We start from the raw sequence: 19,115 nt of genomic DNA on the forward strand, positions 1-19,115 counted from the left end.
ATTATCTTTGCTTTCATTGGCATGGTAAATGACTTTGATTGATTTTTCAGATACTGAACCATTCTTGTGTCCCCTGACTTGGGTGGTATTTCTTACACAGTTTTGATGTCTTCTGGGAAAAGATCCACAGATCATTGACAGCAGAAATTTTTCCTGGTTTAAGCCTCCCCAATCATCAGGGAATAGCTGTTGAGGAGAAAGAACATCCCATCCCACTGCTGTCTTTATTTGGTTCATATTAGCAAGAAAATGGACTGTTAGTGATTATTAAAATATATATCTGTTGAATATATTGAATAAAAAACTATGTTCCCAAATAGTAAAGAAAAATCATTATCAATTTTAGATATAAAGGAGAGATAAGATACAAGAAATTAACTATAAACCACATATTTCAGGAACACATGCAGGTTCTAGAGAGAGCTGTAGAGTTGTAGGCATTCACTAACTATTTGTGATGATTAATGAATCTGTCTTAGTAGCATTATGCCAAACCAAAGCATAGCCCAGTGATAGTCACTTCCTGGGAAAAGGTGAACATCCCAATGCTCGTTGGTAGGTTCTTGTGTAATTTCATCCTGAGGCGTCTTGCTCCATGTCATTCTCTGTCTGGATGGGGCAGAGTTTACTTCTCCAATTTGAGTCATTTTAAAGCAGAAGTGTTTCTTGTTGGCCTATCATTTAGGTGACAACAATTTAAAAATCAAATATTGGTAAATTCTAATGTAGAATGATAAATGATCAACAATCAGGTTAAAAGAATATTGCTTTTTAAACAAAATGAAAATATTTTTAAAGATTTGCAAAATATTTTCCTATAGAGACTTTTCACTGCAAGAGAGAAAGGATTATCTTTATTACACAGAGTTTTTTTAGGCACTGTGCTCGATGAATTTAGAGATGTTTTCAACACAGAACCTTGAAGTGGTAAAATATGGATATCAATGAAATCAGGTGTAGTGAGTGAAATGTCATATTGCTCATATTGTATAATTTCTTTAGTGCATTGTGGAATCTCTTAGCTAAGATTTTGTTTAGGATTTTTGCATTTATATTTATTAGGAAATTTTGTCTGTAGTTTTCTTTTTGTTGCTGTTGTCTTTGTTTTTGGTATTTTTAGGGTAATGCTGGCCTCAGAAAATGTGCCTGGAAGTATTCCCTTTTTCTCAATTGTTGGTTTTTTTTTTTTAAATTTAGGCAGGATAGTTGATTTTTGTGTGTATGATAGTGCTCTAGTTTCATTCTTTTGCATGCAGCTGTCCACTTTTCCCATCATCATTCATCAAAGAGGTTTTCCTTGCTCCAGTGCATATTCTCAGCTCTTTTGTTGTATTAGTTCATCTTTTAAAGTTTGGTAGAACTCAAAAAACCATTTGGTTCTGGGCCTCCCTAGTGGTGCAGGAGCTAAAGTCTCAGCACTATAAAGCTATCAGCAGCCACTGCAGCATGAATTTGATCCCTGGCCAGGGAGCTAACCCACATGGCCCAGCAGACCTCTCCTGTCTCACCCACTGCTCTCTTTGGCAGTGTATTTCAGTAATTCCACCTGTTCTGCTCCCTACTCTGTCTCTGGTGAATCCTCTCACACCTCACACCTGTGGCCCCCAGCTCTTGTATACATAAATAACCATTTGGTCCTGGGCTTATTATGTTAGTTTTTTTTTTTTAAAGATTTATTTATTTATTTATTTATTTATTTTTAAAGATTTATTTACTTTATTTTTATTTATACAAGCACTGGGTACAGTCAGAAGCACGGGAGGGTGAGAGAATTCACCAGAGCCAGAGCAGGGAGCAGAGCAGGCAGAAGGACCGAAGTACACTGCTGAGGGGAGCAGCGGGCGGCAGGAGAGGTCTGCGCGCCATGTGGGACCCTCCTCGGTGGCCGGGGAGCAGCCGGGGATCGAACTGGTGCCTCAGAGGCTGCGGGCAGCTTCGCAACCCAGCGCTCAACCGCTGCACCACCGGGGAGGCCCCAAGATTTATTTATTTTTATACAAGAGTTGGGGTACAGGCCAGAGGTGCGGGAGGGTGAGAGGATTCACCAGAGACAGAGCAGGGAGCAGAACAGGCAGATGACAGAAATACACTGCTGAGGGGAGCGGCAGGCGCGACAGGAGAGGTCTGCCGCACCATGTGGGATTCTCACCTGCCAGGATTGAACCCTCGCTGCAGAGGCTGTTGAGCTTAGCGCTCAACCTGTTGTGCTCAACCTGTTTCTTCCCTATTCAGTCTCTATATTCCACATATAAATAAAACCATCTATTTGCCTTTCTCCTTCTGACTTACTTTCCTTAGCATTGTCATACATTTTTACCCCATTTTCTTGGTAGTTTTATATCATGGAGTGGGAAATGCAAAATGACTGAGTATTCCAGACACACCACAAGTGTTCCTGGGAATTAAATACTGCATATAATTAGCAAGTACTGAACCAGGAAGTATATGTAAACAGAAAATTATTAATTTATTCTCAGTCATTTGATTGTCTGTGGAGGGGAGAAGGGAGGAATATAGTATTGCTTCTACCCTGTTTTTCAATTTTATTTATACTAGAGTGGTAGAAAAACTAGGTAATTATTGCCTAGATTTAGTAAAATGAGTATGTGATGAGTACAACTTGATGTTCCCCTAGAAACTAGTGAAGTCAGCCTTCAGGTTGGGAGAAATAAGCATGTAAACAAAATATAATGCTCTGTAATATTAAAACAGATATTAGTTAAAAGTTTGGAAGTTCAGAGCACATTATGTAACAGTCTAGAGACTTCATTGAAAAGCAGAAAAAAATGGCATTCTGCATATTGAGAACATTTATGTGTACAGGTCATTTTGTGTAAATATCAGTAAAGGCCTTGACAACTTAGTATTCTAAGAACCAAGAGTGGAGGCGTGGTGAATGGCAATAGAGGTTGAATGGGTCTCAGGGCTGACTTACCCATAAAGCACAGTAGGCACAGGGCTTAGGACTCACACTGTTTTTGGAGGCCCATGACGCTTTTAAATTTTTTTTAAATCAGAAGGGGAAAAATGAACTTTTAGATTAAGTAAATCTTTTTAATATCTAAAATTAATATATTGTCTTTATACCAATACACAGTTACAAAATACAATTTTTACTTATTTTTTTTATGGAGGAAGAGGCCCATGAAAACAAAAGCTCATAGGGCCCACAAAAGTGACTATGAAGCCCTGTTGGGTATTGATTATGTAGGGCTTTATTTCATAACTGAAGAGTTTGGATTCAATTCTAGGACCTATAGGGAACTCACATATTTTATGCATAGTCAGCTCTGTCTTTTATAAAGATGCTGTTCAGCATTTGGATGAGACTATTTCCAGTATGTTGTAGTTACATTAGTCAGTTTTAGTGCTTATTATAACCAAACTTTACCCGTTTAAAATGATGGGAGCTGTTTTTGGTGTTTTTTTTTTTTAAAGGGGCATGTATTTTTATTTATTTTTATTTTATTTTGTTTTGTTTGTTTGTACATGCACTGGGTACAGTCAGAAGCGCGGGAGGGTGAGAGAATTCACCAGAGCCAGAGCGGGGAGCAGAGCAGGCAGAAGGACCGAAGTACACTGCTGAGGGGAGCAGCGGGCTGCAGGAGAGGTCTGCGTGCCATGTGGGACCCTCTGGTGGCCGGGGAGCAGCCGGGGATTGAACCGGCGCCGCAGAGGCTGCAGGCGGCTTCGCAAACCACTGCTCAACCGCTGCGCCACCGGGGAGGCCCTGTTTTTGTTTTTTAAAGATTTATTTATTTATTAATACAAGTACTGAGTACAGTCAGAAGCGAGGGAGGGTGACAGAATTCACCAGAGCCAGAGCGGGGAACAGAACAGGCAGGACTGAGGTACACTGTTGAGGGGAAGAGCAGGTGGCAGGAGAGGTCTGCATGCCATGTGGGACCCTCGCCCGGTGGCCGGGGATCGAACCAGTGCTGCAGAGGCTGCAGGCAGCTTCGCAACCCAGCACTCAACCGCTGCGCCACCAGGGGAGGCCCTGTTTTTGTTTTTTTAAGAATTTTTTTTTTAAGGATTTATTTTATTTACACAAGAACCAGGGTACAGGACAGATGCACGGGAGGGTGAGAGGATTCAGCAGAGACAGTGCAGGGAATAGAACAGGCAGACTGACGAAATACACTGCTGAGGGGAGCTGCGGGTGAGATGGGAGAGGTCTGCTCGCCATGTGGGTTGCTCTGAGGCCGGCGGGGATCCAACCAGCACTGCAGAGGCTGCGGACAGCTTCACAGCGCTGCACTCAACTGCCTGCGCCCCCAGGGAGGCCCAGGAGCTGTGTGTTTTTTTTTTTTTAAAGACCCATGTCCAGGGCCTTCCCTGGTGGCGCAGGTGGTTGAGCGAGCGCTGCGCTGTGAAGCTGTCTGCAGCCTCTGCAGCATGGGTTCGATCCTGGCCGGCCAGCAAGAATCCCACATGGCGAAGCAGACCTCTCCTTATATGGTGCAGCAGACTTCTCTTGCCTCCCCTGCTGCTCCCCTCAGCAGTGTTTGTCACTCAGTCTGCCTGTTCTGGTCCCTGCTCTGTCTGGTGAATCCTCTTGCCCTCTCACACATCTGACCTGTATTCTGGTTCTTGTATGTATGAATAAATAAATCTTAAAAAAAAAAAAAAGACCCATGTCCAGTCATTGTATACGGTTATCCTTAAAACAGCTAATTGACCATATTTGACTGATCAAAATTTATCATGCTGTTGACATATATAGAACATCTACATGTAAATGATTAGGTCTCTTTATGTGATCTGTGACATTGTAAAGCTGTTTCTAATTGTACTCTGTTCCATTTCTGTTTTTTCTTACATTATTTATGAATAATTCAAAACTATGCAGAGATAGACTAAGATTGATTTTTAACAAATAGCACATAAAATTGACAAGGTTTTTTTTTTTTTTTTGAAGATTGATTTATTTATGCATACAAGAGCTGGGATACAGGCCAGAGGTTTAAGGGGTGAGAGGTTTCACCAGAGTGGGGAGCAGAATGGGCAGATTGAAATACACTGCTGAGGAGAACAACAGGAGAGACAGGAGAGGTCTGCTGCATCATACGGGTTAGCTCCTTGGCCATGAATTGAACTTGTGCTGCAGTGGCTGCTGATAGCTTCATAGTGTGAGACTTAACCCCGTGTGCCACCAGGGAGACCCAGCAAACGCTGTCATACAAAATTATTTTTTCTTTGTTTTGACCAGGACACATTTGTTAGAATTTTTGATAGAACATCTTTATGTATAAGTTACTTTTTTTTTAATTGAAGTAACGTTATTAATTTGCATTGTTGCTTGAGTTTTAGAAGAATAGAAGCTCCCTTTTAGGTCCACTGTGCTGTTTTCCTGCTTTGTTCTTGCCACTCTCCTTCTCTCCCCCACTCTGGTAACCCTGGTTCTACAGTCAGTTTCTTAAGGGGTTATGTTTGTCTTTTTATCTAATCTTTTGTTTGGTTTCTCTATATTTCACTTGTATATAAGTGACACTATCCAGTATTTGTCTTTGACCTTCTGACATTTCCCTTAGCGTGATGCCCTTCAGCTCCACCCATGTTGCTGAAAATGGCAAGAGTTTATTTTATTTTTTTTTTTAATATCTGTGCTGTTCCACTGGATCAGTCTACAATCCCACAAGAGTTACTCATAAAATAGCAAATTATAAGTGGCCTACGTTAATGCCATGATCATAAAATAATTCCTAAAAGGTAGGCTGATATTATTGTAAGAAAAAATTTTAGTGATGACCGAGAGATATTAATGGTGTGATTCAGTATACTGAATTGTATTTTTATTGCTTTGATATTCAATTCAGCTAATTAATGGGGCCAGAATGGTAGAAGGAGACACAGGGGAGTCTGTGTCTAAAAATTTACTTATTTTTGGTCTTCTCTAAGGAGAATTTTAGGTTTAAACCATCAGATTACTTAATAATGGCATTAAAATTTTGCACACGTTTCCTGGTGTTTCAGCTACCTTTTGGTTGTAAAGGAAATCCAGGAAGATCAAAAAATCTTCATCTTTTAAAAAAAGATTTTATTTTTATTTATTTATGCATACAAGAACTGGGGTGTATGCCAGAGGTGTGTGTGTGTGGGCGGGGGGCGTAAGAGTTTTCAGCAGAAACAGAGTGGGGAACAAAACAGGTGAATCTACTGAAATGCACTGCTCAGGGGAGCAGTGGGCAAGACAGGAGAGGTCTGCTGTGCCATGTGGGTCAGTTTCCTGTCTGGGGATAGAATTCATGCCACATTGACTGATGATAGCTTGATAGTACTGAGACTTTAACCCCTACACCCTCAGGAAAGTCTTAAAATTTTTTTCAATTTTCATCTATACTTTCATAAGGACATACCTTTCTTTTTTCTTTTTAAATGAAACATTTTTTTATGATCTAGCTACTTAGATAGATTCCTGTTCACTGACTCCTTATTTAATACAAAATCCTAGTCAGAAGGGATAAGAGAACAACAGAGGGGAAATTAGAATTGAGTTGATAGATTCATCTTGACTTTTCTGTCAACAAAGACAAAAAGGAAAACAAAGTACATTATATAACTTCAATGTCTGGCCGTAGGTAAGCAGCTGATAACCTGAGTTAAAGAAATAGAAATGGGGTGGGAAAGGAAGGATTTATATACCTCACAAATAGATATGCCTTTGTAGATCTACATTATAGTTTTTTGTTTGTAGTTTGAATCTTCTGGGCATGAATCTTTGTATTATATGTACTTTGTGGAAGTAGATTTAGCCTTCATAAATAATTTGGTACATTTACAAATTGGGGCATAATTTTAAGGAAACATTGATATTAAATGTTATTAAATGTTACTAAAGGTAGTGTAGTAAATATTATTAAGCTTACCATTAAAGAAACTTTCACATGTGAATACTGTGGTAAAAATAGACTCAAAATAACAATTCATTTTTATAGATAGCTTATACTGTATTTTCTGGTCATTTCGTTGACATTAGTAAATATCTTCTAGAAGACTATTTGCTGTGTTTTCGAATTGTGGAAAAAAAGTCACATTTATTTTTCAGTAATTGTAATTGTCTCTACTGATTTGGTCTCATATCTACATGGGCTGTATAAAATGATTGTGTGGTAGAACTCTAGATTACCTCCTTGGTAATACCCTACTTACCTAGTCCAGTACTTTGAAGGTGCTTCCCGTTGTAATAAATATGGCAGGTCTACCTGTCTAAATGAACTTAGGCACATAACTATTCATTTCTTCTCCATAGTTTAATCCTTTGTTTTGTAGTTTCAGAAACATTATTATAATAAATCATCCTCAGTGCTCTCAGGTGCTAGTGAGTTAAGCTGTACTAAGAAAGATATATATCCAAAATGAAGACATGAATGAGAAGCTCATGAGGAATATATTGACCAAATATACTAGACTTTTGTTCAGGCTAGTCTTATACGTTAGGAAAGTGTACTTTAAAAAACAATCACTAAAACTGAATTATTAACAAAGCTTGAATAAATTTGAATTTATTACAAATAGATCAGATACTGCTTTTGATCATCTTTTTCTTTGGTATTCTGAGTAATGTTGGTAAATATTTGCTAGTTGATTAAATTATGTGTTCTGTTGCAAGTATTCTATTGCAATTATTTTGTAAATTTATAGTTGCACAATTACCATAATATAATTTAAATATATTTCCATCTCTTCCCAAAGAAATTTTGTATCCATTTGTATTACTCCCCCATATCCTTGGTTTACCATGCCTACTGGTGTTACGCTTACCTTTCTATAACAGACTGTAAAATATAATAAAAGTGGGTGCTATAGAATTTCTAAAATTATTCAGCCCTCTAAGTTTGCTAATTTATATTTAAATGTTTCATAATTTACAACGTGGACTTTGGGGGTTGTGTTTCTATATTTGAATTCTATATTTTTATTTTTTTTAAATTATTTATTTCTACATACAAGTGTTGGGGTGTAGGCCAAAGGTGTGTGTGTGGGGGCTTAGAGGTTCACCAGAGACAGAGCAGGGTTGCAGAACAGGCAGTCTGACTGAAATACACTGCTGAGGGGCGCAGCCGGCAAGACAGGAGAGGTCTGCTGCGCCATGTGGGTTAGCTCCCTGGCTGGGGATCAAACTCATACTGCAGTGGCTGCTGATAGCTTCATAGTGCTGAGACTTAACCCCTTGCACCACCAGGGAGGCCCTCAATATTTAGTTAAAAAGAGAAAGATTGATGATAATAATTTCAAGTCTTGAGATTCGCTTTTGCTTGGTGTTTACAGTTAATGAACAGAAAGATGCTACTGAAGAATTATAAATTTATTCAAGCCTTGTTAATGATTTAGTAGGGAAATTTACAATTCCTTTCAACAACATTAGAAGATTTTCTATAATATAGTTTAACAAAGATTATCATAATATTAATTTGTCATTTTATTATTTCCTTTACTTTAGCTTCTCAGAATCAAGAACGACTATGTGCATTCAAAGATCCATATCAACAAGACCTTGGGATAGGTGAGAGTCGAATCTCTCATGAAAATGGAACAATATTATGCTCAAAAGGTAGCACCTGCTATGGCCTTTGGGAGAAATCAAAAGGGGACATAAATCTTGTAAAACAAGGCAAGTAATGCTTTTCTAACCTGAAGTAACTATGTTTCATATAATTGAAGTTTATCGAAAAAAACACTTAGAGGCAATCAAAACCCTCTCTGGAAAACAGTAAATTTATTATGTATGCTCATGTATATGTTCTTCCACAAATCCCAAATTTGTAAAAGGTAATTGTTTTTTACTTATTTTAGTAACATTATAATCTTAATAATAAATTCTCATTGTATGAATTTTGAAAAATACAGAAAACTGTAAGACTATCTTAAGTCTACAATTCTATTCTATGTTCTTAAGAATTCCTTTTTATAGTATTAATTTATTCCCTTCAGTTGTGTTTTCCATGCATCTCCATGTTTTTGTTTGTTTTTTTTTCAAATTAGGATATTAATGTATAAACAATTTCATACCCATTTTTTCCTACCTTATATTACATCATGAATAGTTTTCCATGCCTTTAAATATTCTTTGAAGACATTTTAACCTCTGTATAATATTTCATTATACATGTAATACAGCATACACATTGTTCTATTGTAGGACATTATATAGTTTTGTGGTTTTCACTATAATGCATAATGTTTCATTATGAATGTCTTTAAACATAAATCCTGGATTTATGATTATTAATATTATTTGATTTATGATTATACAAAGATTGTAATCTTTGATTGTATCTGATTATTTCCTTAGAATAGATTCCTTATGGGCCTCCCTGGTGGCGCAGTGGTTGAGCTCTGGGTTGCAAAGCTGCCCGCAGCCTCTGCAGCGCCAGTTCGATCCCCGGTTGCTCCCCGGCCACCAGAGGAGGGTCCCACATGGCGCGCAGACCTCTCCTGCCGCCTGCTGCTCCCCTCAGCAGTGTACTTCGGCCCTTCTGCCTGTTCTGTTCCCCGCTCTGGCTCTGGTGGATTCTCTCACCCTCCCGCGCTTCTGACTGTACCCAGTGCTTGTATAAATAAATAAATAAATCTTTAAAAAAAAAAAAAAGTTCTATTCCTTTAAAAAAAAAAAGAATAGATTCCTTAAAGTAGGATTAATAGATTATACAACATGAATATTTTTAAACTCTTAATAAAGACAATCATGTTGCTTTCTAAAAATGCTATATTCATTTACATTCTGTTTAGCAGTGTTTGAGAGGCTTTGTTACTGAATCCTTGTTTCAATTGTATATTAGTATTATTTAATCCTAGGTTAATTCAGTAGATACAGACAAAATGAAATCTTGCTGCTGTTGCTTTAATGATTACAGATAAAGTTAAGAATTTTGTTGACATTTTTCCTCCATAAAATTCGTTTATATTTTCTACTTTCCTCTTATTTTAAAATATATATATTTTTTATTTATGTGCAAGAGTGTTTTATTACATACACTCACTCTGTTATATTGTTTGCAATTATTTTCTAAGATTGTTATCCTCTTGTTCCTTTCCTTTGTTTATCATATGGTCTCCTAACTTATTTCCATTAATCTCCATTTGTAGGATGTTGGTCTCACATTGGAGATCCCCAGGAGTGTCACTATGAAGAATGTGTAGTAACTACCACCCCTCCTTCAATTCAAAATGGAACATACCGTTTCTGCTGCTGTAGCACAGATTTGTGTAATGTCAATTTTACTGAAAATTTCCCACCTCCAGATACAACAACACTCAGTAAGTAGTTAAAGTAACTGTCTTTTCATTGCCATTCCTTTCTCTAAATATTTGCAAAATTTAAATATATGAAAATATTCAGGTCTGGCAAGAGAGGGAAAGTTCCAGCATATAATACTACATCTAGCTAACACCTGAAATCTAAGAGATGCACCAGGATTACCAAGGTATCAGCATATTACCAAATAAATTCAAATCAAAATAATTTTCAGCCCCTATGGGAGGAAATTGGCAATATTAAGGAAACTACATGTGTGCTTATTCTTCTACCCAATGCTCTCATTTTTTTTAAAGATTTATTTAATTATATATACAAGAACTGGGGTAAGGACAGAAGTATGGGGGTTGAGGGGGAGAGGGTTCACCAGAGACAGAGTGGGGAACAGAACAGGCGGATCTACTGAAATACACTGCTGAGGGGAGCAGTGGGCAAGAAAGGAGAGGTCTGCTGCGCCATGTGGGTCACCTCCCTGGCCAAGGATTGAATGCATGCTGCAGTGGCTGCGGAAAGCTTCATAGTGCTGACACTTAACACCTTGTGCCACCAGGGAGGCCCCCCCCAATACTCTCGTTTATAGGAATTTATCGTCAAGATAAATTTTCTTTTCTTCTTCTTCTTTTAAAGACATATTTATTTATGCATACAAGAACTGGGGCACTGGTGTGTGAGGGTGAGAGGATTCACCAGAGACAGAATGGGGAGCAGAACAGGCATGTTGACTGAAAACACTACTGAGGGGAGCAGCGGGTGAGATAGGAACGGTCTGCTGCGCCATGTGGGTATCTCCCTGGCTGGCTGGGGATCGAACTCGTGCTACAGAGGCTGCGGATAGCTTCATAGTGCTGTGCGTAATCCCTTGCACCACCAGCGAGGCCCAAGATAAATTTTCAACAGTAAGAAAATATATATGCTTGGAAATGTTAGCCAAAACAAAGAGACACCCTACTGATTGGGAGAAAATTTTTGCACAAAATACTACTGATAAGGGACTGATCACAAAGATCTGTAAAGAGCTGACACCACTCAACAAAAACAAAGTAAACATTCCAGTAAAAAAAATGGGCAGAGGAGCTAAAAAGACACTTCTCCAAAGAGGAAATGCAAATAGCCAACGAGTACATGAAAAAAGGTTCAACTTGTCACTTGTAATGAGGAAAATGCAAATCAAAACTACAATGAGATACCACCTTACACCAGTGAGAATGCCTCATATTGAAAAAACAGAAAACAGCAAATGTTGGTAGGGATGCAAACTGATCTAATCACTATGGAAAGCTGTACTGAGGTTCCTCAAACTACTATAAATGGAGCTTCCATATGACCCAGGAATTTCACTCCTAGGAATCTAGCCAAAGGACACAAAAATATTAATCCAAAAGGATACCTGCATCCCTGTGTTTATTGCAGCACTGTTTACAATAGGTAAGATATGGAAAGAACCCAAATGCCCAAAAATAGATGACTGGATCAAGAAGATGTGGCATATATACACAGTGGAATATTACTCAGCAATCAAAAAGATAAACTCCTGTAGCAACTTGGATGGAGCTGGATGGGATTATGCTCAGTGAAATAAGCCTGAAAGAAAAGGAAAAATATAGGATGGTTTCACTTATAGGAGGAATGTAGGGGAACCAAATAAGGGATCAGGAAAAAAAATTATAAATTAAACAACAAAATAGGCAACTCTAAATCACATTCTTCAGGGGAGGGGGAGGAAGAGAGGGGTCAAAACAGGGGAGGGAAGAGCACAGGGGACAATGATAATGGTGCATGGTTGAATTAGTGGTAGGAATTTTGTGGGGACTATACCTGAGAGGAGAAAGAATACATTGTACAAAAAGGAAGAATGATATAAAATAAATATATATCTATAAAAGATGAACAAATCTTAAAAAAATAATTATGATGTAACTTAAATTAATAAAATGTTTATGTCAACTATACCTTAATTTAAAAAAATGAGTAAGGTATAGGAACTGATAAGCAATGATTTTCTTTTTTGTCCCCCACAGTTCATATTTGTCCTTTATTTTTTTAGTAATGAGGGTAATGTCATTTTATCAGACAGTATATGAGTTAGTGGTATAGGATTATACCCACAGATGTATGTTAGCACACCACCTCCCTCCAGAGCATCTATACTCCTCTACTGTAGTCCATTTTGCCCCCTTGCCTCTTTACTCTCCTTTCCTCACCCCACCCCTCTGGTAGCCTCAATTCTAATGGTCAGGTTTCTAGTTTGTGTTACTGGTTTGTTTTTGTCTGATCCTTTGTTTATATTCTATATTTCACATATAAGTGAAAGCATTCAGTATTTCTTTTTCTTTCTGACTTATTTCTTTTTTTATTTTTTAAAAGATTTTATTTATTTTTGTGTAGAAGAACTGAGGTTCAGGCCAGACATGTGCAGGGCAAGGGGATGAGAGAATTTGCCAGAGACAGAGTGGGGAGCAGAACAGGCAGATCTCCTGAAATACACTGCTAAGGGGAGCAGTGGGCGAGACAGGAGAGGTCTGCGCCATGTGGGTAGCTCCCTGGTCAGAGATGGAACTCAGGCCTTCAGTGTGGACCTTCACAATGGTAGGGCTGAGACTTCACTCCTAGGCCTCCAGGGAGACGCTCTTTTCTATTTTTGTTATATTGTCCTTCATTTTTGGACAATGTGTGATTTCTTTTCTCAAGTGTAGTCATTGTAGTTCTCCCACCACCAAAGTACCCATAGTCCATCACCATATTCCTTTGTGTTCTTCCCCACACACTGGTAGGGAAAAATTAGTACTTATAAAGTGTTCTCGCTAGGACTTCTAATATTATATTGAACAGTAGAGGCTATCAATGGATATCCATTGGCTTCCCTGATGGCACAAGGTGTTAAGTCTCAGCACTATGAAGCTATTAGCAGCCACTGTAGCACAAGTTCGATCCCTGGCAGGGAGCGAACCCATGTGCAGCAGACCTCTCCTGTCTTGCCCTCTGCTCCCCTTAGCAGTGTATTTCAGTAGATCTGCTTGTTCTGTTCCCTACTCTGTCTCTGGTGAATCCTTTCACCTCTGTGCTCTTCTGGCCTATACCCCAGCTCTTGTATGCATAAATAAATAAATCTTTTTAAAAAAGTGGATAGCCATGTCTTTTAATTGATCTTAGAGGAAAAGCACTAATTTTTTTTACCATGAGTATGATGTTAGCTGTGGATTTGTCATATATGGCCTTTATTAAATTGAAGTATGTTCATCTATTCCTGTATTTGAGGGCTTTTATCATAAATGGATGCTGAATCTTGTTAAATGCTCTTGCTGTAACTGTTGATATGATCATATGATTTATATCTTTGCTTTTGCTGATTCGGTGAAGTATTTGTTGATTGATTTTCAGATGTTGAACCATCCATGCATTTCTGGAATAAGTCCCGCTTGATCATGGTATATGATCCTTTTAATGCATTATTGAATATGTTTTGCTAAGAAATTGTTGAAGACTTTTGCATCTATTATAGTCATCAGGGAAAATTGGTTTGTAGTTTTTCTTTTTGTTTGTGGTGCCTTTGTGTAGTTTTAGTATCAGGATAAACCTGACCTCACAAAATGTGTTTGGAAATATTCCCTCTTAATTTTTGGAAGAGTTTGAAAGGATAGGTTCTAGTTTGTCTTCTTTTTCTTCTTCAAAGATTTATTTATTTAAGCATACAAGAGCTGGGATACGAGCCAGAGGTGTGGGGCGGGATGAGAGGATTCACCAGAGACAGAGTGGGGAACAGAACAGGCAGACTGACTGTAATATACTGTTGAAGTGAGCGGTGGACGAGATAGGAGAGGTCTGCTGCGCCATGTGGGGGATCAAACTTGTCCTGCAGAGGCTGTGGATAGCTTCACAGTGCTGGGCTTAACCCCTTGTGCCACCAGGGAGGCCCAAGTTTGTCTTTGAAGGATTGGTAGAACTCATTTGTGAAACTTCTGGTCTTGGAACTTGTTCTTTGGTTTGTTTGGTTGTATTTTTTTTTTTAATTTTGGAGACTTGATTATTGTTTAGTTTCCCTGCTTGTCATTGGACTATTCCATTTTTCTCTTTCTTCCTGATTCAATCTTGGAAGGTTGTAGGAAAAGAACATTTTGATTATGATCATGTAATCAATAATATATAAGTACAAAATTTTCCTTCCCCTTGAAAAACTTTCATTATAAAATTATCAGTTGGGCCTCCCTGGTGGCACAGCGGGTGGAATGCCGCTCTGTGAAGCTGCCCACAGCCTCTGCAGCGCAGGTTTGATTCCTAGCCGGCCAGGGAGAAACCCACATGGCGTGGCAGACCTCTCCTGCCTCACCCGCTGCTCCCCTCAGCAGTGTCTTCATCTGTCTGTCTGTTCTGCTCCCCGCTCTGTCTCTGGTGAATTCTTTCACCCTCCTACACCTCTGGTCTGTACCCCAGTTCTTGTATTTAAAAAAAATCTTAAAAAAAATAAAATTACCAGTTATTACATATTTGACATAAGTATTTGTTAAATAAAGACACTTACATATATTTACAAATTACTAGAAATGGGCCTCCCTGGTGGCGCAGGTGGTTGAGTGCAGTGGTGTGAGGCTGTCCGCAGCCTCTGCAGTGCGGGTTCAATTCCAACCAACTGTGGAGATACCCACATGGTGCAGTGGACCACTCCTGTCTTGTCCGCTGCTCCCTCAGCAATGTGTTTCAGTCAGTCTGCCTGTTCTGCTCCCCGCTCTGTCACTGGTGAATCCTTTCACCCTCCTGAACATCTGGCTTATACCCTGGTTCTTGTATAAATAAATAAATCTTTCAATAAATAAATAAAATAACACAAAGTGGAAAGAGGCACAGAGAAGACAAGATTACCTGAACCAGGCTTTCTGTGGTGATCATTTAAAAAAAAACATCAAATTACTAGAAACACCACACAAATTTATCAAAGATAGAGAAGGGAGGTAGAGTACAGTATTCTTCATTGGGGTGGCTATATATTATTTCTATACATTTGTATTTTTTAATCTTTAAAAAAAATGTGTGTATTGCTTTTATGAGAAAACATTAAAGACATACTTTTTAATTTAGAAAAATATAAAAATGAGGTAAGTATAGAGAACAATTACCTTTAATAATCTCTATACCCATATAGAACCATTGTTATATATTCTGTATCTTTTCAGTCTTTTTAACTTTTCTATGGTTGTATTAGTGATATGAATTTATTTTGATCCTACTTTTTTTGATCTAACACAGTAGAATATGTATCTTTGAGGTTATTGCGTGTTTCATTGTTATGTTTTAGTAGTTGTATAATATTTCATCTGCTAAATATTTTCCTTATCCATTTCATTGGCTTTGAACTTGTAGGTTGTTTCTAGTTTTTTACTACAATCAACATCTTTGTGTATGTTACATTATATAAAATTATATTTCCCAGAATTGAAATTTCTATACCCAACAGTAACAATATTAAAGTACATCTTACATTTTCAGATTGGTTTTCTGTTTCTTCCTGATTCAGGTTTTCATGCTATAGCATGATCTCGTTTTTATTTATTTTTATTTTTTAAGATTTATTTATTTATGCATACAAGAACTGGGGTACAGGCCGGAAGTGAGAGGGGCGGGGGTGAGAGGATTCACCAGAGACAGTGGGGAGCAGAACAGACAGATCTACTGAAATACAGCGGGCAAGTCAGAAGAGGTCTGCTGCACCATGTGGGTCACCTCCCTGGCCGGGGATCAAACTCGTGCTGCAGTGGCTGTGGATTGCTTCATAGTGCTGACACTTAACCCCTTACACCACCAGGGAGGCCCTGATCTCATTTTTAAAGAAGCTTATTTGAAGTACACTTGTAGCTTCTTTTAATACTGGTAAGGAAAATGATAAGTGAGTAGGTTGTGGTTCCCTCCCTCCGCCCCCTGCCCTGAAAAGTCACCTTAATGGTCTGTGTTGAAATCCTATTCATTTCTCTATAGATTGTTTTCAGGTGAACAATTTACTTCCTGACATCAAACCTTTGATTGCTGTTACTGGAATGATGTTTTTCTCATCAAGTATGCATTTATAATACCTACAGCCATACTTATTTGACTTCTTATCTCTATATTTTTTATATTATGTGGTTTTAGATCCACAAGCAAATGAAGGAATATATGGATGATTGAGAATATAATGATATAGCTCTCTTTTCTCAGAAAAAGCTGTTTTTCCTCTCAGCTTCAATTAAATTAAAGACCACGAGGTACTTAGTGATAGAAACTAAAGAATATCATAGCATTGGATCTTTAAAAATAATGTGGGGCCTCCCCGGTAGCGCAGCGGTTGAGCGTCTGGGTTGCGAAGCTGCCCTCAGCCTCTGCAGCGCTGGTTCGATCCCCGGCCGCGGGGCGAGTGTCCTGCATGGCACAGACCTCTCCTGCCACCCGCTGCTTCCCTCAGCAGTGTACTTTGTCAGTCTACCTGTTCTGCTCTCTGCTCTGGCTCTGGTGAATTCTCTCACCCTCCCGTGCTTCTGACTGTACCCAGTGCTTGTATAAATAAATCTTAAAAAAAAAAAATAATAAAAATAATGTGGGAAGTTGTCAAGGGAAAATCTGACAGCCTAATTACATGACCATAACTGATTGTCTGTAATTTTGCTGAGCCAGAGTCTCATAACATAAGTCATTCAGGTATTGCTTTGATGTGTAGAGTTAGGGGGTTAGAGAAAGGTTTCCTCCACTTACCAGTAGTTTTGTTCCCCTTCATTACAAATTTGGTATATTTTCATAAAACTGCCATATGCAGTTGGTGGTGGTGGTTGTTTTTTTTTTAAACAGGCAATCAGATAGAACGAACATAAATAAAACCTCTACAAACCGTTTATTCTACATTTTTGTATAGAAGCTAGTTCCTAAAAATATAGCAGGATGAAGTCCACTGATAACTTTAGTTGAACTATACTGAAATGTCAGTTTTAAAAATAATTAAATATCAGCAATTAACTGTTAATGTTGAGAAAGTTATATAAGAATTGTTACACACGGGCCTCCCCGGTGGCGCAGCAGGTTGAGTGCGGCACTGTGGGGCTGTCCTCAGTCTCTGCAGCACCGGTTCAATTCCAGGCCGGTCAGGGAGATATGTGTGTGACACAGCAGGTGCCACTGTCTCTCCCGCTGCTCCCCTCAGCAATGTTTTTGGTCTTTCTGCCTGTTCTGCTCCCTGCTCTGTCTCTGGTGGATTCTCTCACCCTCCTGTGCCTCTGGCCTGTGCCCTGGTTCTTATATAAGTGGATAGATCTTAAAAAAAAAAAAAAAAGAATTGCTATATACCATAAAAATCATGGTTCTATATAGACTATAGATCACCAATGATTTCTGACTAGTAAGACTCTTTTCTCAAAAAACAAAACAAAACAAAACACAGAAACCTCTTTCTTCCCCAATCTTAATGTCTGAAGTACAGTTTACATGTTATTATCTTCCATTAAGAAGAATAATTACCACTTTTTCAAAAGGAAAGGAAATGAAAAAGAAATTCTGATATTTAGGAATTCATGTCAGTTACTTTGCTGTGTTGCTGTGACTCCTGATCTAAGGTTGTTGTCAAGGGCCTATAACTTGTATTCAACCAGAAACGTGTTATCAGATAATTCTCCAAGACAAGTCTGGCTAGAGATGAAATTTATGGGTTACTAACTCATATTCTAGGTCTTTGTACCTCAGTTATTTTTCAAAGGTTTTCTTTTCTGGTAAGTCTGTTATTTGCCTGTTTTTAAGAGTCTCTAGATCATATTTGACCACTTTCATTATATGGGAACCTTAAAAAATACTAGTCAGTAGTTCTGTTATTTTTTAGTGCATAATTATAATTAGACCTAGCTCTGGACATACGTGAGAATTAAAGTACTTATCTTCCCTTGAGATTTTATTTTTGAAGGCTTTTCTTTTTCTTCAGAAAACTTTTGGTTTTCTCCCCCAAATGAGCAAACAAACACAAACAAGCTTCCTGTTTGACTGTAAAGATAATGGTTAATAACAATTGATATGCATAGTAATGGGTAAAACCAATAGAGAGTAATGGTTAAAAACACATAATCTGGAGGCAAAACATCTAGACTTGATTCTGTGCTCTACTACTTATTAGGTGTGTTGTACCCAGAATTACTGTGTCTTGTGTTAACTTTTCCAGGCACTGCCCTTGGTCAACTTAAGCTGTTCTTAGTTCTGTTTCCCTCTGAAATTAAGACATTAGCATAAGTCATTTATTTAATGAATCTTGCTTCATAAAATACTTGCAGTAAACTTAATATTCTTAGAGAATATCTTACAGGTGGGATTAATCTGGTATTGAAATTTTAATTCATTTTCACACGATTATAGAGTTATTAAATAGATTGAGCAATCTCTTCAGTAAACCTATGACAAATTCAGGCATTTGATATATAATGTACTGAAAATTAACAAAGTAACATTTTTCAGTGCTCACTTTATGCCCCACAACTTGTAAGTATTCTCTGTATACAAAATCTTTACATTGAACCTTTACAAAAATAGTAAATGGTTACTGTTATATTCTTATTTTGCAATGAGAACACTGAGGCATACATACGCAATATACCAAGTTACACATCTAGTAAATGGTAGAGCACAGATTCAAGCCTAGGCGTTTTGCCTCCAGATTATGTGTTATTAACCATTATTTTCTATTGGTTTTAACCATTGTGTATCAATTTCTATTGATACTCTTTAATCTCTTTAATCTCTCCATACTCTTTAATCTCTAACAGGAATCCCATTTACATTTATTTGCTCATTGGCAAGAGGAAATGAAGGGGAGTAAAAAAGAACTTTTTGAAAATACTTGATCACATTTTCCAAAATGTGGGCT

At 38.0% G+C, this 19,115-nt stretch overlaps 1 protein-coding gene across 1 annotated transcript in view; it reads left to right on the top strand.

Annotated features, from left to right (window-relative positions):
- BMPR2 (bone morphogenetic protein receptor type 2) overlaps nucleotides 1-19,115 on the top strand; it is a gene marked incomplete at both ends in the record, with an annotated part of 125,491 nt that overhangs the window by 61,345 nt on the left and 45,031 nt on the right. Inside the window, 2 exons of the mRNA XM_084235808.1 lie at nucleotides 8,444-8,614; nucleotides 10,090-10,260. Of these exons, the coding sequence (XP_084091934.1) occupies nucleotides 8,444-8,614; nucleotides 10,090-10,260 (342 nt within the window). The remainder of the gene's footprint in view (nucleotides 1-8,443; nucleotides 8,615-10,089; nucleotides 10,261-19,115) is intronic.

Source organism: Talpa europaea (genome assembly GCF_964194135.1).
Source record: "Talpa europaea genome assembly, chromosome: 1".
Lineage (NCBI taxonomy): Eukaryota > Metazoa > Chordata > Mammalia > Eulipotyphla > Talpidae > Talpa > Talpa europaea.